This window comes from Chlorocebus sabaeus, chromosome 10 (assembly GCF_047675955.1).
Source record: "Chlorocebus sabaeus isolate Y175 chromosome 10, mChlSab1.0.hap1, whole genome shotgun sequence".
In the NCBI taxonomy this organism is placed as follows: domain Eukaryota; kingdom Metazoa; phylum Chordata; class Mammalia; order Primates; family Cercopithecidae; genus Chlorocebus; species Chlorocebus sabaeus.
This window is the reverse complement of record NC_132913.1, coordinates 83,918,074-83,941,459: the sequence shown is the minus strand read 5'-3', so window position 1 is coordinate 83,941,459 and position 23,386 is coordinate 83,918,074. Positions and strand designations below refer to the sequence as shown.

Below are 23,386 nucleotides of genomic sequence, written 5' to 3'. Positions count from 1 at the left end.
TAGGCAAGAGTGCAACGGCATGATCATAACTCACCATAGCCTCCAAATCCTGGGCTCAAGTGATCCTCCCACTTGGGGCTTCCACCTGAGCCTCCCAAGTAGCTGGGATTACAGGCACTTGCCATCATGCTTGCCTAATTTTTATTTATTTTTTTGTAGAGATAGGGTCTTGCTATATTGCCCAGGCTGGTCTCAAACTCCTGGCCTCGAGCCATTCTACTGCCTCAGCCTCCCAAAGTGTTGGAAACAGGCTTGAACCACCATGCACAGCCTCCCTCAACATTTTATAAAATGTTTTAAACGTACAGGAAAATGGAAAGAATTTTACTGTGAACATGCATACACCAACCATCCCATCCAAATTCTACCATTAATATTCTTTTATTTGCTTATCACATATCTATCCATTTATCATTTCCTCTCTCCATCCATCAACCTATTTTTTCTATGTTGCATTTCAAAGTAAGTGGCAGATATTATACACTTCCCAGCACGAGGAATTTTAAAAACTGCCCAATGATTCTAATGTATAGCTAAGACTTAGCACCACTGATTTGGATTTCAGTGTTTCCACTGGAGTTAGTTTAAGTCAAAGCTTACCTGTATCAGTTTCAGGCTTCCTGCTCTGGGGTACCATAGGGACAAAACCCACAGGCAGCAAAAGAACAGTATCATCACATTCACTCAATTGCCTCTGAGTCTGTTTCCAGGTTTTTTTCTTTTTAGAAATGTGTTTTAAAAATTCAGCAAAAAGAGGTATAGGCTTTCTACATTCTCAGGGAATGACCACACATAAAATGATTACAATAAAGCTTCAAGTAGTCACAGAATGGGTTTTGGCTTCACAATTTTAGGTTTCAGCAACTACGGAATGTAAATAGAAGTCACCTGGCTATCGATGAGGCCACAAACTTAGGGATGTCCAGAGACTACAGACTTAGTAAATGACAGAGCTAGGTATTCTCAAAATCTAGCAATATTTAATTTGATAATTGGTATTTTTAAAATTCAGACAAGAAAAATCAGAAAATAAATCTCATACCTGGAGTTTTCCCTTTTCATAGGCCAGTTTATTTTTACTTTCAGTAATTTTTCCCAAGATTTTTTCCACCTTCTGTTGGGCAAGCTGATAAGGCAAACACAGGCATCAGAATCTCTAGGCATAAAAAGAATAACCATTTTCATTTTTAAACACTTATTTACATCCTTACCATTTCTATCATCATAAGATCAAGATTCCTATCTATTTGCTACTGCTGCTTTTAGTCTTTCCCTACATAGGTGATCACAGGGCTAATATGCAACATGTACAGAAGACTGCTAATAAAAGCATGAAGCCTTAAGAGTACCAGAGTTGGTTGGTTTTGTATATTAACTCTTTTTTTGTTATGTCAGTTACTCCTTTGTAGTTGTGACCCAACACGGATGTGGTGTGGTTGTATCAGTGACTGCAGGTAGTCTGTGGAGCATTACACAGTTCTTTACGGAAACAGCAGCTGCAAGTGACCAGGACCACTGACAGCAGAAGGCACCTCACTTACTATGGTAAAAAGCAGTTTAGATAAATCTCAGAAACAAAATAAATGTTTACTGGAGACTCAAACTCATTGTCTGATCAAATACTCAACACAGTATTATCTGGGGCAAACATTATCAAAGGTTCCATATTTTATGAAATTACATATTTTCATTATTCAAACAGCCTTTAATAATGACAGTTATTTTTTCATATCCTGTTGTTCTCAGACTATATCAGAAAAAATAAGTACAAAATTTAAATTTGGGGCCATATTGGTACTTTCTTTATATAAGGGGCACCATTAAGTGATTGAACATGGAAATTTTCACTCTTCACAATCAATGCCAGTGCTATATCTTAATAACAGGAAATATTGCCATATGTCAAAATCACCTTCATAAACCAAATGTGGAGATAATGCACACAAAGCAAATGTGACTGAAGACACAAACTCTTAATCACTCATAAGCTAACTAGCTGCACTATGGATCATTTGCAGTAAATCTTAAGTTCACACAAAGCAAATGTGACTGAAGACACAAACTCTTAATCACTCATAAGCTAACTAGCTGCACTATGGATCATTTGCAGTAAATCTTAAGTTCAAAGTCTTATTAATGTTGGTAAGTATCTTATATTGACATCATTCACTATTTCTGGTTTATATTTGCTTATTCTGTGAATAACAGAGTGCCTTTTAGGCATTTTAAGACAAAGAATTTTAGACTTTTGTTTTATGTTCAATTTTAGGTAAGCTGATAAAGATAAAACCCATGTATTAATTTACATAAGAGATATTCCTCACTACCTCCAACATGATTACAGCTATTTTTTAGTCACCACTTTGTAATATCCTTTAAGTGTGTGAACCTACCACACACGCTTCTAAATAAAGCAAAAACACATTCCAAACTAGATTACTATAATCTGTAACTCATATTTTCCTCTGTTCAAAATATTTTCTATGAGAAGGCACACTAAGCTGGGCACAGTGGCTCACACCTGCAATCCCAGCACTTTAGGTGGCTGAGGTGGGAGCATCACTTGAGGCCAGGAATTCAAGACCAGTCTGGTCAACATAGTAAGACCCTGTCTCTACAAAACATTAAAAAATTAGCTGGGCACAGTGGTGCATGCCTTTAGTCCTAGTTACTTGAGAGTTTGAGGAGGGAGAATGGCTTGAACCCAGCTGGTGGAGGCTACAGTGAGCCATGATGGTGCTATTGCACTCCAGCCTGGAAGACACAGCAAGACCCCCATCTCCTTTAAAAAAAAAAAAAAAAAGTTATAGTAGTCTGGAGCATTGTTTTCTCCTTAGTAGTTGCCTTGGCTAGAAGAATTTTCATTTTTGACATTCAACACTTGATAAAAACCAATGGAAAAGCCATAAAGAATTAGCCCTTGTACACCATCTACCCTAAAATCATACACCTTTAACATAAAAACTTATACCCAATATTAGGCTTTGGTGGATTATTAACTATTAGACCAAGTATTTGTCCTGTCAGAATATTTATTTCATACATTATTATACATATTCATAATTCAGTTTTTAAAAGTTTTAAAAATTACTGTGTTGCTCCCAGTAAAGCAAAGGAAAATATATTTAAAAAAGCATTTAGACCAGTAGAGTATTGGTTTCAAAATAACCTGAGGAAAATGTAGACTGCTATCAATAAACAGGAAACTGGTGATGATAAATATATTATCCCAAAATCAGCTCATCATCAATTAATTTTCTATCTGTGGAAAACACAGTCCTCTTTGCCAAAATATTATCTATTTTAGGATCTATGATGCAAAATCATTCCATGAATGTAACATTACAATTTAGGATTATGTTGACCAAGTTTTCAGCAGCAAATAAATTGTAAGGATGATCAATAATACCACAAAAGCAAAGCTACAATAACAATAAAAGCTTAATTATTTAAAATTCGATTCAAACTTCTACAAATTAAGATGTCTCAGTGTGCTGTAAAGCATAGGTAAGAACATATAAAAAAACAAGAACTAGAGTTAACCTAAAGTATGCTATCTCTAACAAATACTAAACACTCAAAAATAACTATCTTCTTGAAATGGAGAAAGGTTTTTTTTTAAAGAATAATTTAAATTATCTGGGTCTTCTATAAAAGGTGACCAGAAATTTAAAAAATAATGGTGCTTTTTCCCCATCAACATAATTCCCTCTTTCAGGCAAAGGCATGAAGAACTTCCATTAATCTTTTAAATATACTTTTAAAATAATAATTTTCCCATTATGCCACCAAAGAGAGTGCTAATGTACTAAATGAAAATTGAGCAAAATCAAAATGTGGTAATATTTGACAAAGGTTCACTTATTTAAATATTATGACACACACAGAAAAATTGTTCCAAGTTGCTAAGGGAAAGTGGATGTTAAGGCAGTTACTTAAATTACTGTTTACAAATTAAATAGACCCTGTACCTGTACAGGAGATCGGGAATTAGAAAACACTTAAATAAGTGAATATCTCAGGTTCTGAGTTATAGAAGACTGAACTGAAATTAACTTTTGCTTAAATACTCTTGGTAATATACTATAAACATGATTAGTATATAGAGCAAAACAGAAACTGGGGAATCATTTGAGAAACATCATACAGAGAAAAATACCAAGCATTAGAATATCAATTCTAACTCAGAAACACAAAGATAGCACTCTTTGGAAAGGCAGAAAGTAAAAATAGGAAGAATTATCTTAAGATATGAAAGATAGGTTGCCAAAGATCAACAGTAAGCCACCAAATTATTTCTAAAATCATTTTTAAATCCACGTGAGCTGTACAAGTTAGCAGAAGCTGTTAGAAGAATACACAAAACCAGTAGGATACTGGCATCTTGGTAAAGCTATTTTATAAGCAGATTGTAAGCATTTTTTAAAGTTTTTGATTATTTTGAATTTTTTATTCAAAATATTTAACAACAGTATGACATGAGCCCCAGAAAATCAAACCAACTTTGACATCTGCATGAGTGTACACTGACAATGTCATCTTGGTTTTAAGAAATAATACATTTTAGTTCATCTTCTAATTTCAAGTCTTTAAAGTCCCAGTTGTATAGGGAATTATGTTTCTGTCTGGTGCTACAATTTTAAAATATATGTTTAAACCCCAAAAGAGAAGTGGGGAGGAAAATCATTCAAACTGAACTCAGGCATAGTAACCTTCCTACATTTGGATCTTTTCTTACTGTGGGTCCCTGCGTGACTGCTAGTGGTAATGGAATTAAATTGCACTATCACTACAGGCTAAAATGGCAAAAAAAAAAAAAAAACCCTGAAATTACGAAATATGAAAGAAAAAGCAGAAAGAATATTATTTATTATTGCAATATGACATTAATCCTTACTGCCTGGCAAAACAGACATGACCTTCTTTGTATTCCAGTCAATCAATGTTTTTAAAGCACCTATTATGTATTAGGCATTATGCTAGGCAAGAGAATATAAAGATGAATACTGTTCTTGCATTAGAAGAGAATGAAGGCAGATGCATAAACAGGTCAATTTCTAATCAATGTAGTAATTATTCTGATATGTGTGTGCAGAGTGTACTGTGGGATACCTACACTAGGAAAGATCCTCTTGGCATTGCAGGCCATGAGAGGTTAAGAACCTGCCCAGGTCACACAGTAAATGGAGGTTGAAACCAGATCTATCTGAATTCAAGTTTGTGATGTTACACACACAACACACAGTCTTATGTGTATCTCCAAAAATCAATGAGGGGTTAGACCAGAAGGCACCTTTTATAAAGAATTTCAAGTTTTAACTCTCAAAGAACAAAAATACACTGCCAGTATTGAATGACAATAGATTTAACGATACTGCTAAGATTCAAAAACAAATCCTGAAATCCCTAGCTCATTCCTCAAACTCATATAGCCAACTGAAGCATTTCCAGGCAGGCATGGTCAGAGACACTTCTGGGTGGAGACAGAACTGCAAGCTACAACTGCGTTATCTATGAGTCATCACTGGGAAACTGTAATCAAGACGTGGTAGACAGGCAAAAATCAACACTGACCAAATCACTGGCAAGATCTGTCAAAGTCATTAATAGGGTAAGGCTAGGCCTGCTCACTGGCAATGGATTCAGGAAAGAATCAGTCAGATTGAGAATGTGGTCTTCCAAAGGAACCCAGCTGAGTCTTGCCAACCAGCAATGGACATGGCTGAATCTTTAATTCTGTGGAGAGAGGGGGTTGGTCTGAAATAGTATCAGGGATTACAGCTAATGGATCTTGTCATTCCAATAGGCACTTATATGTAATTTTTTTTTTCTCTGAGACAGTTCAGATACTAAGAATTCAATAAATGTTAGCTATCTGCCACATGTTCTGTATTAATTTACTTAACCTCAAACATCCACACAGTTATAGCATTATTATCCTCATTTTGACAGATTAAGAAACTGAGGCTCAGTGAGGTTAAGGATCATACCCGAGGTCACAGCCAAAACTGAAAAGCAGGAAATCTGGCTTGAAAACCATGACCATATAAGAAGATTTAGACTTAGTCTGTATAATTTTTCATAGTTGAAGTAATGAGCAGCTTATAACAGTTTGAAAGACTTTAGCTCAGATTAAAACAGACTCACAATGAGGTCTTCCAGGAATTCTCAAAGATTATTTGCATGCTTAAAAGCAGTAAGTAATACTTTTTCATGTATTTGAAAGCACACAGGAAAATTATTAGCTACTTAACGGAATGACCATATTTTTAAATCCCCTTTACTTGGAAAAGTTTTTTTTTTTTTTTTTGTTTTTTGTTTTTTTTTTTTTTGAGACGGAGTCTCACTCTGTCGCCCAGGCTGGAGTGCAGTGGTGTGATCTCGGCTCACTGCAAGCTCCGCCTCCCAAGTAGCTGGGACTACAGGCGCCCGCCACCACGCCCAGCTAATTTTTTGTACTTTTAGTAGAGACAGGGTTTCACCGTGTTAGCTTAGCCAGGATGGTCTTGATCTCCTTTCCTCGTGATCCGCCTGCCTTGGCCTCCCAAAGTGCTGGGATTACAGATGTGAGCCACCATGCCCAGCCTGGAGAAGATGTTTTAAGAACTGTACTATTTATTTGTAATGCACTGACCTTGTCAAACAGCCTTCAGAAATCAGACTTATTACTGATTGCCTAATGGAGGAAACTGATGAGAAAAAAATACAAGTTTCTTCCTCATAATTTATGGAAGAGGAACTATTTTAAAACATTAGATATATTTGTACTTTTCAGTAACACAGATTGTTTGTGAAGGCAAATGTTTAATAAATCCCTTAAACTCTTGGTTTCTCAAATTCGCTATTGTTTGAATACTGTAAGAATCTCTGCTTTATTTATTCTGAATTATTCAAGATTTATAATAATTATGAAAACACAAAGAAAACCCATCTCCTGACCTCTGGTTGTTGTTATTTCTGAACTCATTAGTCATTAATTGCTATTTAGACTGACCTTTTTATACCCACCCCATGGTAATCAGAAGTGACTTGCTGAAGTTCTAGGGAAGCCATTTGATCTGCCAGGTGCTTATTCTCTTCTTCAAGAGTCTGCAGGTTATGAGTTAATGTATTTATGTCTACCTTTAAAGAAACAAAAGTAAAAAAGAAACTATTTATGCCAGATCCAAAAAGTATTATCTTATTTTTAAAATGACAATTATAACTGTAAAATGGACAATATCTTCCATATGTTTCCTTGCCTCTAAATGTGGAGATATGACCAATCTGATAGCTCTATGGTTTTTAAATTTTTTTTTAGACGGAGGCTTGCTCTGTCACCCAGGCTGGAGTGCAGTGTTGTGATCTCAGCTCACTGCAACCTCTGCCTCTCGGGTTCAAGTGATTCTCCTGCCTCAGCCTCCTTGAGAAGTGACAACGTGCTAGTAGCCCTCACTTGCTCTCGGGCGCCTCCTCAGCCTCAGCATCCACTCTGGCCCCACTTGAGGAGCCCTTCAGCCTGCGGCTGCACTGTGGGAACCCCTCTCTGGGCTTGCGAGGCAGAGTTTGCTTGTGGGGAAGTGTGGAAGGAGTGGCGTGGGCAGGAACTGGGGCTGCCCATGGCCCTTGCGGGCCAGCGTGAGTTCCAGATGGGCGGGGGCTCAGCAGGACCCACACTTGGAGCAGCCAGCTGGCGCTGCCAGCCCTGGGCAGTGAGGGGCTCAACACCCCAGTCAGCAGCTGTGAGGGGGTGCGCCAGGTCCCCCAGCACTGCTGGCCCCCCTGTGCCACACTGGAATTCTTGCTGGGTCTCAGCTGCTGCCTCCCCATGGGGCAGGACTTGGGACCTACAGCCCGCCATACCCATGCCCAAGCCCCAACCCCTGCTCGGCCCCAGCCTCCCCAACGCTCCCTGCTCTGCAGCACCCAGTCCCATCGACCACCCAAGGGTGGAGGGGTGCAGGCACGCAGCACGGGACCGGTGGGCAGCTCTGCCCATGGCCCTGGCACAGGAACCACTAGACAAAACCAGCTGGGCTCCTGAGTCGGGTGGGTACTTGGAGAACTTTTATGTCTAGCTGGAGGATTGTTTACGCACCAATCAGCACTCTGTATCTAGCTAATCTGGTGGGAACTTGGAGAACTTTTATATCTAGCTGGAGGATTGTAAATGCACCAATCAGCACTTTGTGTCCAGCTCAAGGATTGTAAATGCAGCAATCAGTACTCTGTGTCTAGCTCCAGGTTTGTAAACACACCAATCAGTGCTCTGTGTCCAGCTAATCTAGTGGGGACTTGGAGAACTTTTGTGTCTAGCTAAAGGATCGTAAATGCACCAATCAGCACTCTTTGTCTAGCTAAAGGTTTGTAAATGCACCAATCAGCACTCTGTGTTTAGCTAATCTAGAGGGGACTTGGAGAACTTTTGTGTTCTGCTAAAGGATTGCAGATGCACCAATCAGCACTCTGTGTCTAGCTCAAGGTTTGTAAACGCACCAATCAGCACCCTGTCAAAATGGACCAATCAGCTCTCTGTAAAATGGGCCAATCAGCTCTCCATAAAATGGGCCAATCAGTAGGATGTGAGTGGGGTCAGATAAGGGAATAAAAGCATGCTGCCCAAGGCAGCAGTGGCAACCCACTTGAGTCCCTTTCTATGGTGTGGAAGCTTTGTTCTTTCACTGTTGGCAATAAATCTTGCTGCTGCTCACTCTTTGGGTCTGCACTGCCTTTATGAGCTGTAACGCTCACTGCGAAAGTCTGCAGTTTCACTCCTGAAGCCAGTGAGACCATGAACCAACCAGGAGGGACGAACAACTCCAGACAGGAGGAAGGAACAACTCCAGATGTGCCGCCTTTAAGAGCTATAACACTTACTGTGAAGGTCTGCAGCTTCACTCCTGAAGCCAGCGAGACCATGAACCCACCAGAAGGAAGAAACTCAGGACACATCTGAACATCTGAAAGAACAAACTCCGGACATACCATCTTTAAGAACTGTAACACTGCGAGGGTCTATGGCTTCATTCTTGAAGTTAGCGAGACCAAGAACCCACCAATTCCGGACACATCCTGAGTAGCTAGGATTACAGGCACGCACAACCATGCCTGGAAAATTTTTGTATTTTTAGTCGAAACGGGATTTCATCATGTTGGTCAGGCTGGTCTCGAACTCCTGACCTTGTGATGCACCCGCCTCAGCCCCACAAAGTGCTGGGATTACAGATGTGAGCCACAGCATCCAGCCACTCTATGATGTTTTTAACAACCCTTTTCTCTGTGTGGTTTGTGGGTCTAATAATTTTTTTTAAAAGAACCCTTTTTCTCTCTCGTCCATTTTTTGAGTTTTTCTAGTTGCCCTCAGCAAAAGGGTTATTGTAAATTATATAGTTCCCCTTTACTCTAAGTTAAAGTCCTTCTGGTATTTACTTAAAGTCAATTCAAGTTTATGAATATAAATGCAAAAATCTTCCAGCCAGGAGCAGTGGCTCACGCCTGTAATCCCAGCACTTTGGGAGGCCGAAGTGGGCGGATCACCTGAGGTTGAGAGTTCAAGACCAGCCTGACCAACATGGAGAAACCTCATCGCTACTAAAAATACAAAATTAGCCGGGCGTGGTGGCACATGCCTGTAATCTCAGCTACTTGGGAGGCTGAGGCAGGAGAATCACTTGAACTCGGGAGGCAGAGGTTGCAGTGAGCCGAGATCACACCATTGCACTCCAGCCTGGGTAACAAGAGTGAAACTTCGTCTCAAAAAAAAAAAAAAACAAAAAAAACAAAAAAAAAACTTCCACAAAATATTAGCAAAATGAACCCAGCAACATATAAAAAGATAACAAATTAGGATGAAGTGAAGCTTATCTCGGTAATGCAAAGCTTGTTGAACATTCAAAATCGATCAGTATAATATGCCATTTCAATAGACTATAGAAGAAAACCCATATACCCATCTTAATGCAGTAAAAGAATTTCATAAAATTCAACATCAATTCATTATAAAAACTCAAACTAGAAATGAAAGGGAACCTCTAGTTGATTTTAAAAAAGTATCTATAAGAATCCTACAGCAAATATCAATATTAATAGTGAAAAACTTTCCCCCTAAAACTGGGAAAAGGCAAAGGTATCCACTTTCACCACTCCTATTCCACATCATTCAGGAGGCCATAGCTGGTGCAGTAAGGCAAGATGTTACAATAAGTGAGTGTGTCAAGGCTGAAGGATATAAGGGCAAATCTATCGTATTTCTACATATTAATGCACAACTGGAAATTCACATTTCATTAAAATGCCATTTAAAACAGTACTAACGCTGTGAAATTCTTTAAGTGCAAATCTAGCAAAATATGTCTAAGATATGATATGCTGAAAACTACAAAATACTGAGAGAAATAAAAAACCAAAATAAAACAGAGAGATATATAATGTTCATGTACTGACATGTGTTCCATAACAATGTTTCAATCAACGATAGACCACATATACAACAATGGTTGGAGCAACAAGCTACACCATATAACCAGGCATATCACAGGCTCAAAATAAAGGGATGGAGAAGAATCTGCCAAGCAAATGGAAAACAGAAAAAAGCAGGGGTTGCAATCCTAGTTTCTGAAAAAACAGACTTTAAACCAATAAAGACAAAAAAAGACAAAAAAGGGCATTACATAATGGTAGAGAGTTCAACAAGAAGAACTATCTTAAATACATATGCACCCAACACAGGAGCACCCAGATTCACAAAGCAAGTTCTTAAAGACCTTCAAAGAGACTTAGACTCCCATACAACAATAGTGGGAGATTTTAGTATTGCACTGACAATATTAGGTCATAGGGACACAAAATTAACAAAGATATTCAGGATCTGAACTGAGCACTAGATCAAATGGAACTGACAGATATTTACAGATCTCCCCACCCCAAAACAACATACATTCTTCTCATTGCCACATGGCACTTACTCTAAAATTGATCATGTAATTGGAAGCAAAACACTCCTTAGCAAATGTAAAAGAACTGAAATTATAACAGTCTCTCAGACCACAACACAATCAAATTAGAATTCAAGACTAAGAAATTCATTCAAAACCACACAACTACATGGTAACTGAACAACCTGCTCCTGAATGACTCCCAGGTAAATAATGAAATTAAGGCAAAATTCAGTAAGTTATTTGAAACTAATGAGAAAAAAGAGATAACATACCTGAATCTCTGGGACACAGCTAAGGCACTGTGAAGAGGAAAATGTATAGCACTAAATGACCACATCAAAAAATTAGATCTCAAGTTAACAACCTAACTTCACAACTAAAGGAACTAGAGAACAAAGAGCAAACAAATCTCAAAGCTGGCAGAAGACAAGAAATAATCAAAATCAGAGGTGAACTGAAGGACATAGAGACACAAAAACCATTCAAGAGATCAACAAATCCAGGAGCTGTTTTTGTTTTGTTTTGTTTTGTTTTTGAGATGGAGTCTTGCTCTGTCGCCCAGGCTGGAGTGCAGTGGCACGATCTCAGCTCACTGCAACCTCCGCCTCCCAGATCCAAGTGATTTTTCTGCCTCAGCCTCCCAAGTAGCTGGGACGACAGGCCCGTGCCACCACGCCTGGCTAATTTTTATATTTTTAGTAGAGACGAGGTTTCACCATATTGGCCAGGCTGGTCTCGAACTCCTGACCTCATGATTCGCCCGCCTTGGCCTCCCAAAGTGCTGGGATTACAGGCGTGAGCCACTGTGCCCAGCCCAGGAGCTGTTTTTTCAGGAAAATAAAATAGACTTCTAGCTAGACTAATAAGAAAAGAGAGAAGTTTCAAATAAACACAATCAGAAATGATAAGGGAGATATTACCACTGACCCCACAGAAATACAGACAACCATCAGAGAATCTTAAAAATACCTCTATGTACACAAACTAGAAAATACAGAGGAAAAAGATAAATTTCTAGATACATACACCCTCCCAAGACTTAACCAGGAAGAATACATTGAATCCCTCAACAGACTAATAACGAGTTCAGAAATTGAGGCAGTAATAAACAGCCTACCAACCAAAAAAAACCAGGATCAGACAGATTCACAGCTGAATTCTATCACAGGTACAAAGAAGAGTTGGTATCATTTCTACTGAAACGATTCCGAAAAAACTGAAAAGGAGGGACTACTCTCTAACTTATTCTATGAGGCCAGCAGCATCCTGATACCAAAACCTGGCAGAGATACAACAAAAAAACAAAACTTCAGGCCAATATCCTCGATGAACATTGATGCAAAAATCCTCAATGAAATACTGGCAAACTGAATCCAGCAGCATATCAAAAAGCTTATCTGCCATGATCAAGTAGGCTACATCCCTGGGATGCAAGGTTAGTTCAACATATGCAATTCAATAAATGTGATTCATCACATAAACGGAACTAAAGAGAAAAACCACATGATAATCTCAATAGATGCAGAAAAGGCCTTCGATAAAATTCAACATCCCTTCATGTTAAAAACTCTCAATAAACTAGGTACTAAAGGAACATGCCACAAAATAATAAGAGCCATCTATGACAAACCCACTGCCAACATCATACTGAATTGGCAAAAGGTGGAACCATTCCCCTTGAAAACTGGCACAAGACAAGCATGCCCTCTCTCACCACTCCTATTCAACACAGAACTTGGAAGTTCTAGCCAAGGCAATCAGGAAACAGAAAGAAATAAAGGGCATTCAAAAAGAAAAAGAGGAAGTCAAACTATCCCTGTTTGCAGATGACATGATCCCATATCTCAAAAACCCTACCGCCTCAGCCCCAAAGCTTCTTAAGCTGATAAGCAACTTCCGCACTCTCAGGATACAAAATCAATATGCAAAAATCATTAGCATTCCTATACACCAACAACAGTAAAGCTGAGAGCCAAATCATGAATGAACTCCCATTCACAGTTGCCACAAAAAGAATAAAATACCTAGGAATACAGCTAACTAGGTAGGTGAAAGGTCTCTACAAGAAGAACTACAAAACACTGCTCAAAGAAATGAGAGATGACACTAACAAACGGAAAACCATTCCATGCTCATGGATAGGAAGAATCATGGCCATACTGCCCAAAGCAATTTACAGATTCAATGCTATTCCCATTAAACTACCATTGACATTCTTCACAGAACCAGAAAAAACTACTTTAAAATTTATATGGAACCAAAAAAGAGCCTGAATAGCTAAGAAAATCCTAAGCAAAAAGAACAAAGCTGGAGGTACCATGCTACTCAACTTCAAATTATACTACAGGGCTACAGTAACCAAAACAGCATGGTATTGGTACAAGAACAGACACAGACCAATGGAACAGAATAGAGAACCCAGAAATAAGACCACACACCTTCAGCTATCTGACCTTTGACAAACCTGACAAAAACAAGCAATGGAGAAAGGATTCCCTGTTCAATAAATGGGACTGGGATAACTGGCTAGCTATATGCGGAAGATGGAAACTGGACCCGTTCCCTATACCATATACAAAAATTAACTCAAAATAGATTGATGACTTAAATATAAAACCCAAAACTATAAAAACCCTGGAAGACAACTGAGGTAATACTATTCAGAACAAAGCACGAGCAAAGATTTCATGACAAAGACGTCAAAAGCAACGCAACAAAAGCAAAAATTGACAAATGGGATCTAAGTAAACCAAAGAGCTTCTGCATAGCAAAAGAAACTATCAACAGACTAAACAGACAGTCTACAGAATGGAAGACTATTCATCTGACAAAAGTCTAATATCCAGCAACTATAAGGAACTTAAATTTACAAGAAAAAGACAAACAACCTCATTAAACAGTGGGCAAAAGGCATAAACAGACACTTCTTAAAAGAAGACATAAATGTGGCCAACAATCATATGAAGAAAGCTCAACATCACTGAACATTAGAGAAATGTAAATCAAAACCACAATGAGATACCATCTCACACCAGTCTGAATGATTAAGAAGTCAAAAAATCAAAAAATAACAGATGCTGGTGACATTGTGGAGAAAAAGGAACACTTGCACACTGTTGGTGTGAGTGTAAATTAGTTCAACCATTGTGGAAAACAGTGTGGCGATTCCTCAAAGTCCTAAAGACAGAAATACCATTTGACCCAGCAATCCTGTTACTGGGTATATACCCAAAGGAATATAAATCATTCTATTATAAAGATACATGCACATGTGTATATTCACTGCAGCACTATTCACAATAGCAAATACATGGAATCAACCTAAATGCTCATCAATGATAGACCAGATAAAGCAAATGTGGTACATATACACCATGGAATACTATGCAGCCATAAAAAAGAATGAGATTATGTCCTCATGATCATGGATAGAGCTGGAGGCCATTATCCTTAGCAAATTAACACTGGAACAGAAAACCAAATGTTGCGTGTTCTCTTATAAATGGGAGCTAAATGATGAGAATATATGGACACACAGAGGAGAACACCACACACTGGAGTGTGTCAGAGGGTGGAGGGTGGGTGGAGGGAGAGGATCAGGAAAAATAATAATACCTGGGTGATGAAATAATCTGCACAACAAACCCCCATAACACACATTTACCTATATAACAAACCTGCACATGTACACTGAACTTAAAAATTAAAGAAAAACCCTAGGTATGCAGTAGGCAATACCATCGAGGTTTGTGTAAGTACTCTCTACTTACACAAGTAAAACTGCCCAGAGATGCATTTCTGAGAATGTATCTCCATCATTAAGTGACAACCTAACTGTACTAGAAGATCCAATATTGCTGAGATGTTAACTCTAATTTCAGTTGAAATCCCCAGAGAACATTTTTGTAGAAATCATTAAGGTCATTCTACAACACACATGAAAAAGCAAACGAACTAAAATAGCTAAAACACTTTTGGAAAACAACACTGTTGGAGGACTCTACCTAATTTCACGATTTATTATAAAGCTACAATAATCATGGTCTGTGGAAAGGCTCCTGTGTTGTTGAACTTGCCCAGTTGTGGGTGCAGCTATGTACCAGGCAGCCCAAGACTGACATAAAGTAAATTCCCAGGAGAAGTCTTCCCTAGGTTTTGAATTTGCAGTAACAGGTGTGAGCATTCCAGCAGCAGTTTGGTGATCAGAAATGAAAGCTAAAGGAGAGTTGCCAACTTGTGGGAATGAGTGTAAAAGACATGCCCCAAAACATACACAAGTAAACTGTTGAAAGCAAGAGACACAAAATCTTGAAAGTACCAAGAGAGGAGTGGCTCCTGATGTACAAGATAATCTCAACAAGATTAACAGCTGATTTCTCATCAGAAAGTTGAGGCCAGAAGGCAATGGGATGACATACTCAAAACGCTGAAAGAAAAACACTCAACCATGAATTCTAAATTCAGCAAATCTATCCTTCAAAAACAGCAAAGAAATTAAGATATTCCCAGATAAATAAAAATTGAAATAATTCATAGAAGAGTTTTTCTTCTGGTTTAAATACACTCTTGAGAATGTGGTTCTTCAGACTTCACCTAAAATGTAGAGCAATTTCTCCAGGTCCCCATTTTTGGTGGGGTTTGGATTGTGAAGCTAGAAAGCATATGCTGTAAGAAATACTAAAGGAAGTTTTTTAGGCTAAAATAAAAGGGTAGTAGACAATATCTGGAATCCGTATAAGAAATAACAGGTAACAGTAAAGGTAGCAACATAGGTATATATAAAAGGTACTATATATTTTTGTTTGTAATTCTGTTACCTATAAACTAAAATATAGAATAAAAGAAATGATAAGGGAGTTAAAACGGTGAACTAGAAATATATATTTAACATAAAAGATGGCACTAATTGAGAAATAGAGGAGCAAAAAGCAAAAAACAAAAAATGCAAAATGGCAGATATAAATCCTACCTTAACAGTAATTATATTAAATATAAATGGATCAAACCACTCCATTTATATGGATAGGCAAAATGAGTTTTTAAAAAACCAACTATATGCTCTTTATAAAATATACACTTTAGATCCAAAGTTACAAATGGGGTTGAAAACAAAAGCGTGGAAAATATATACCATATAAATTAAACAGTAATCTAAAAAGAGTTAAATGACTGTCCTAATATTAAACAAAATAGACATTAAGAAAAAACTGGTGAGATAAAGGACATTGAAAAAGTGTTTACCTGTCAAGAAGATGTATCATTTATAAATATATATGCACTTAACAGAGGCCGCAAATATATGAAGCAAAAAATGACAGTATTGAAGGAACAAATAAATAATTTAACAGTAATAGTTGGAGACTTCAATATCCCATTTTCATTAATCAACAGAACAACTAGACAGAAGATTAAGGAGGAAAGAGAAGACAAGAACAACACTATAAACCAAGTAACCTAACAGACATCTGTAGAACAATCCTCCCAATAACAGCAAAATACACATTTTTCTCAAGTGCACATGGAACATTCTTCAGGGTATATCCCTGTTACACCATAAAACAACTCTCAATAAATCTGAAAGGACTGATATCATGCAAAGTATGTTTTCCAACCACAATGGAATAAAATTAGAAATCAATAAAAGAATATTTGGGGAATTCACATATGTGAATAAACTAAACATGTCACTTCTAAACAAGCAATGGGTCAAAAAAGAAATCTCAAGGGAAATTAAATAACAGTTTGAGATAAACAAAAATGAAAACACAAAATAACAAAACATCTCATATGCAGCTAAAGCAGTGCAGAGAGGGAAATTTGTAGCTGCAGGCACTTATTTTTTATTTTTTTAGGGGCACTCCCCTGAACCAGAATAGGTTCAGACTGACTCCTACAGGCACTTACATTTTAACAATGAAATATTTCTCAAATCAATAACCTAAGCTTATCTTTAGAAACTAGACAAAGAAAATCAAATTAAACCCAAAGCAAATCTAAAGAAGATAACAGTAAGGTTTAACGCAAAAATAAGATAGAGAAAAATAATAGAGAAAAATCTCTAAAAAATTCCACAAGTTGGTTCTCTAGAAAGATCAACAAAATTGACAAACCTTTAGCTGGACTAAACAAGAACAAAATACAGGTGACACAAATTATTAAAATTAGGAATCAAAGAGAGGACTCTGCTACTGACCTCACAGAAAGAAAGACAAGGGGCTACTCTGAAAATTGTATGCTAACAAATTAGATAGCCTAGATGAAATGGATAAATTCCTAGAAAGAACCAAACTACTGAAACTGACTCGAATAAAGGTAGAAAATCTGCATAGACCTATAGAATAAAAAGAACAAACCAAACAAAGAAACAAAACCTTTTACATACAAGAAAGCCCAGAACCAGATGGCATCACTGGTAAATGCTACAAAATATTTAAAGAAGAATTAACCCCAATCCCTCACAAACTCTTCCCAACAATAGAAATGGAGGGAATACTTACCAAATCATTTTAAGAGACCAACAGTATCTTGATACCAAAACCAAAAACATTACAAGAAAATAAAACTACAGAATAGTACCCCTTATGAATACAGATGCAAAAATCTTAACAAACTACTAGCAAGCCTAATGCAACAACATATAAAAAGGACAACATGACCAAGTAAACTTTATCCAAGGAATGCAAGCTTAGTTTTGCATTTGAAGTCAACCACTGTAATACACCATAGTAATAGAACAAAGAACAAAACCCACAAGATCATCTCAATAGACATAGCAAAAGCATTTGACAAAATTCAACATATTTTCATGACAAAAATTCCCAACAAACTGGGAATATAAGGGAATTTTCTAATCCTGATGAAGAGCACTGAAAATCCCCCAAAATTGACATCATACTTAATGGTGACAAACTAAAAGCTTTCCCTCTAAGATCAGAAACAAGACAGAGATATCTGCTCTCACCAATTCTATTCAATATTGCACTGGAGATTCTATCAGGCAGTTATATATGAAAACGAAATAAAAGGCAGCCAAATTGGAAAGGAAGAAGTGAGACTATCTCTATTACAAATAGACATAGCAAATACAGAGCCCAGGAGTTCGAGACCAGCCAGGCAACATAACAAAACTCCGCCTCTACAAAAAATAACTATCTCTATTACAAATAGAGATAATTTATATAGTTTGTAGAGATATTTATAGAGATCACACTATCTTATACAGTAGTCCTCACTGTCATTGATAGGTTCTTGGAGACTGCAACTTTAAGTGAAATGATAATGTATAACAAAATCAATGTTTTTTCTTATCAACATCATAACACATTGAATGAAATGATGTTATTCAAGGACCTGCTGTATATCGTTTCACTTGAAGTTGAAACCTAAGAACCTACTGATGACATTAAGTGAGGACATACTTTATACAGAAACAAACTGTATTATTGAGCTTGTAATACTCTTCAAATTGATCTACAGATTCAATATAAACCTTACCAAAATTCCAGCTGTTCTTTTTTTACAGAAATGGAGAGTCTGGTTCTAAAATTCATACAGAAATGCAATGACCCAGAATGGCTAAAACAATCTTTAAAACAACAACAATAGCAACAAAGTTGGAAGATTCACATTTAGACGTCAAAACTTCCTACAAAACAATAGTAATCAAGACTGTGTGGTACTGACATGTAGATCAATGCAAGAGAATTAAGAGTCTAGAAATAAACCTACATATCTATGATTAACTGATTTTTGACAAGGGAGTGAAAACTATTCAATAGAAAGAATGAATGATCTTTTCAACGAAGAGTGCTGGGACAATTGTATATCTATAGCCAAAATAATGAAGTCAAACCCTTACCTCATAGCACATATAAAATTAACTCAAAGTGGATCAAACACCTAAATTAATACATAAAACTATAAAAAATTTTATAATATAAAATAGGGATAAATCTATATGACCTTCAGTTAGGCAAGAGTTTCTCAAATATAATACCCAAACACAAACAATCCAAGGAAATACAGATAAACCAAACTTAAAATTTTTTTAAACTTTTATGCATCAAAGGACATTACCAATATAAAAATACAACCCACAGAATGGGAGAAAATACCTGCAAATCACATATCTGATAAGGGTGTAGTATCTAGAATATATAAAGAACTCGTACAAGTTGATAAAAGATAATCCGTTTTAAAAATAGGCAAAGGATCTGAACAGACATTTCTCCAAAGAAGATATAAAATGACCAGTAAGCACACAAGAAGATACTTAACATCATTAGTTATTATGGAAATGCAAATCAAAACCACAGTGAGGTACCACTTCACACCCATTAGGGTGGCTATAATAAAACACAAAATAGGTGTTTGTGAGGATGTGAGAAACTGGAACTTTTGTACATCACTGGTGAGAATGTAAAATGGTTTAGTGCTGTGGAAAACTGGTGATTCCTCAGAGAGTTAAATATAAAATTACCATGTGATCCAGAAATCCCACTGTTAGATACATATATCACAAAGAATTGAAAAGAGGTACTGAAATATATGTATATACAGGTTCATAGCAGCACTAGTCACAATAGCCAAAGGTAAAAGCAGTGCAAATGTTCTTTAACAGATGAACAGACAAACAAATTTGGTGTGTGTGTGTGTGCATGCACATATATACATACAATCACCATTACTCATCCATAAAATGAAGTACTGATTCATACTACAATGTTGAAGAACCCCAAAAGCATCAGGCTAAGTAAAAGAAGCCACACACAAAAGATCACAAATTGTATGATTATATTTACATACAATATCCAGCATAGGTAAATCCATAGAGACAGAATGCTGACTAGTGGTTGTCAGGGGCTGGGAGAGGGAGGGAATGGGGAGTGACTGCTTAACTAGTACAGGGTTTCCTTTTGGGGTGATGAAAATATTTGGAATCTAGACAGAGGCAGTGGTGGCACCACACTACAAATGTACTGAATACCACTGAATTATTCACTTTAAAATGGTTAATTTTATATTATATGAATTTCACCTCAATTTAAAAACCACAGTGAAATATTTCACACCCACTAGGATGGGTATTTTAAAAATGTGAACAATAACAAGTGTTAGTAAGGATGTGGAGACACTGGAACTCTCAAACATTGCTGGTGGGATTGTAAAACGGTGTAGCCACTTTGAAAAAGAGTTTGGCAGTTTCTCAAAATGATAAACATGGAGTAATCACATGACCCAGTAGTTCCACTCCTAGGTTATACCTAGGACAATTGAAAACATATGTTTACACACAAAAATTGTATACAAATGCTCACAGAATCATTAATACCCAAAAAGTTGAAACAACCCAAAAGCCCACCAATGGAGAAATTTAAAAAAGGTACCAGGCTGGGCATAGTGGCTCACATCTGTAATCCCAGCACTTTGGGAGGTTAAGATATCTGGGCAGATTGCTTGAGCCCAGAAGTTCGAGACCAGCCAGGCAACATAACGTAACTCCATCTCTGCAAAAAATAAAAAACTTAGCTGGGTGTGGTGGCATGCGTCTGTAGTCCCAGCTACTCGGGAGGCTGAGGTGGGTGGGAGGATCACCTGAGCCCAGGGAGGTCGAGGCTGCAGTGAGCTGTGATTGTGTCACCACCCTCCAGCCTGGGCGACAGAGTGAGACCCTGAGAAAAAAAAAGTGAAACGAATCCTGAACAATACCTTGCATGATATATAAAAATTCACTTGAAATGTACCATAGACTTAGTATAAAACCTAAAACTATGAGACATCTAGAGGACAACAAAAAAGAAAATTGTGGTGATCCTAGGTTAGGCAAAAATTCAAAAAGTATGATCCACAAAATTTTTTAAATTGATAAGACTTCATTAAAATTTTAAACTTCTGCTCTTTGAAAGAAAATGAAAAGAAAAGTCATGAAATGGAAGAAAATATTTGTAAAATACATATCTGGCAAAAGACTTGTATATATACAAACAGTAAAAATATTTTTAAGATTTAAGAATATGTTTTAAAACCTCTGAAAATTCAAGAAAAAAACTGAATTTTAAATGGTTAAAAGATTTGATGAGATAGGTCAATTTGTAATGGCAAATAAGCGCATGAAAAGAAGCTCAATATTATTAGTCATTGGAGAAATACAAATTACAAGCACGGTGATATGCTGATACACACAAATTCTAATAGATAAAACTAAAAAACCGAACCAAGTACTGGTGAGAATGTAGAGAAACTGGAAGTCATGAATTACTGATGGAAATGTAAGATGGTACAGATTGTTTGAAAAACAGTTGAGCAGTTTGTTATTATGTTAAACATATATTTATCATAGGAACAAGAAATCCAACTCTTGAAATTTACTCAACAGAAATACATATCTGCATATTTGAATATTTATAGAGGCTTTATTAATTGCCAAAAATCTGGAAACAACCCAAATGTCCTTCAGTTGGTGAATGGATAAAGAAAGTGATACATCCAGGCAATGGAGCACAGATTACTGACACACAACATGGATGAATCTCAAATGCTTTATGCTAAATGAAAGAAATTAAATTTAAAATGCTATATACTATATGATTCTATTTATATGACACTCTGGATAATTTATAACTATAGGGACAAAAAAACAGATCTATGGTTGCCAGGGGAAGGAGGTGGAAGAAGGCATTGATTACAAAAGGGCACAAGGGAACTTTCTTAGGGTGACAAAAATGTTCTATATTTTGATTGTGGTGGTGGTTACAAGATTGTATATGTCAAAATTCATAGAACTATACATTAAAAAAGGGTGAATTTCACTGTATGTAAATTATAATAAACCTGACTTTTTAAAAAAGCATAGCGTTAAAAGAACACATATTTTAAAAATCAATTTATACCACAAAATGAGATTCTCTATAAGCATTATCATTTGGCTTCACAGAATGTCTCTAATGAGCAAGTATCTTTCAGCACCGTGAACTTATACTTAGCCTACATTAAGACGAATGAAATCAGACAAGCAAAATAATAATGCTATGTTTCCAACCCAAACATATTCACAGCATTTGCCTTGGCCATGTAACATTCACTAACTTTTTTATGAGACAGAGTCTCACTCTGTCACCCAGGCTGAAGTGCGTGGTGCAATCTTGGCCCACTGCAACCTCCACCTACGACGTTCAAGCAATTCTCATGCCTCAGTCACCCGAGTAGCTCGGATTACAGGTGTGTGCTACCGCACCTGGTTAATTTTTTTGTATTTTTAATAGAGACACGGTTTTGCCTTGTTGGCCAGGCTGGTCTCAAACTCCTGGCCTCAAGTGATCTGCCTGCCTCGGCCTCCCAAAGTGCTGGGATTACAGGTGTGAGCCATCATGCCCGCCCTCATTCACTAATATTTTTAAGTAAAAAGCATTAATGAATTTAATGGTAGTCGCCAATTTTCCCAATTTTAGAAAGCATGGTTGAGGCCAAATTGATACCACCAAAGTCCTTGCCACAGGAAGTCAGCCTCATTTGAGGATTTTTAGGGTGGACTGTTTTCCTATCACTAGAACCAGAGAAGGCACCTGATAGCTTGGTGGCAACTGCATTTGAGTTCAGGCTCAAACTCTAGCATTTCTCCTCTCTCCAATCCTTAAATTAAAAGTTTACATGTATATATAGTAATACAAATGCTACTTGGGCAAACCAGAAGCAAAGAAACAGTCAAGGCTGGATGACTATACCCAATACCTATTGCTGGATTTCTTGCCTAAGTAAGCTAATACTCCTTGCTGCTCCAGATATATTCTCTAGATGACAGTGATACATAATCTTTACTCTCTTCAAAATTTGAAACACAAACAGCAATGTTTTAAAGATTGGTTCTTGTTTAACTTTAATAAGGATTTCATTTGTTTCTCTGAACATTCTATTTTAGAATCCAGAAAATGGTACCTCAAAGATAAAGTGGCAGGTGCTGATAGGTACTCAGGCAGCCTGAGTTAGTTTTTGCTTTTTTTTTTTCTTTTTTTTTTTTGAGAGGGAGTCTTGCTCTGTCGCCCAGGATGGAGTGCAGTGGCGCGATCTCAGCTCACTGCAACCTCTGCCTCCTGGATTCAGGAGATTCTCCTGCTTCAGCCTCCCGAGTAGCTGTAATTACAGGCACCCACCAACATGCCTGGCTAATTTTTATATTTTAGTAGAGATGGGGTTTCACTATGTAGGTCAAGCTGGTCTTGAACTCCTGACCTCAAATGATCCGCCCACATTGGCCTCCCAAAGAGCTGGGATTACAGGCATGAGCCACCTCATCCAGCCTTTAGTTTTTTATTTAAAAACAGCCTAGTCAGCAATCATCTCTTTGCCTCTCACAGGCCCATTAGCTAACTCTCAGGTGACTTCTTGGCTAGAATCCTCAGTTAACACTAGGGCCAGAGGCAGTGATGACTCACTGGCAAACATTAGATGCTCAACAAGAAAACATTCCCCAGAGA

General features: G+C 37.3%; 1 protein-coding gene and 1 non-coding gene across 8 annotated transcripts in view; one reads left to right on the top strand and one right to left on the bottom strand.

The window, feature by feature from the left end:
- Positions 1-23,386, bottom strand: part of CCDC150 (coiled-coil domain containing 150) — a 95,286-nt gene that overhangs the window by 32,010 nt on the left and 39,890 nt on the right. For 6 of the 7 annotated variants that reach the window (XM_007965721.3, XM_038001820.2, XM_038001821.2 and 3 more), the window contains 2 exons: positions 7,009-7,122; positions 1,043-1,126 (listed from right to left, as the gene is read on the bottom strand). In XM_007965721.3, the coding sequence (XP_007963912.1) occupies positions 1,043-1,126; positions 7,009-7,122 (198 nt within the window). The remainder of the gene's footprint in view (positions 1-1,042; positions 1,127-7,008; positions 7,123-23,386) is intronic. The other variant, XM_038001819.2, reaches the window with a different exon arrangement.
- Positions 14,956-15,139, top strand: LOC119625516 (small Cajal body-specific RNA 16). Its single transcript, XR_005241709.1, has one exon.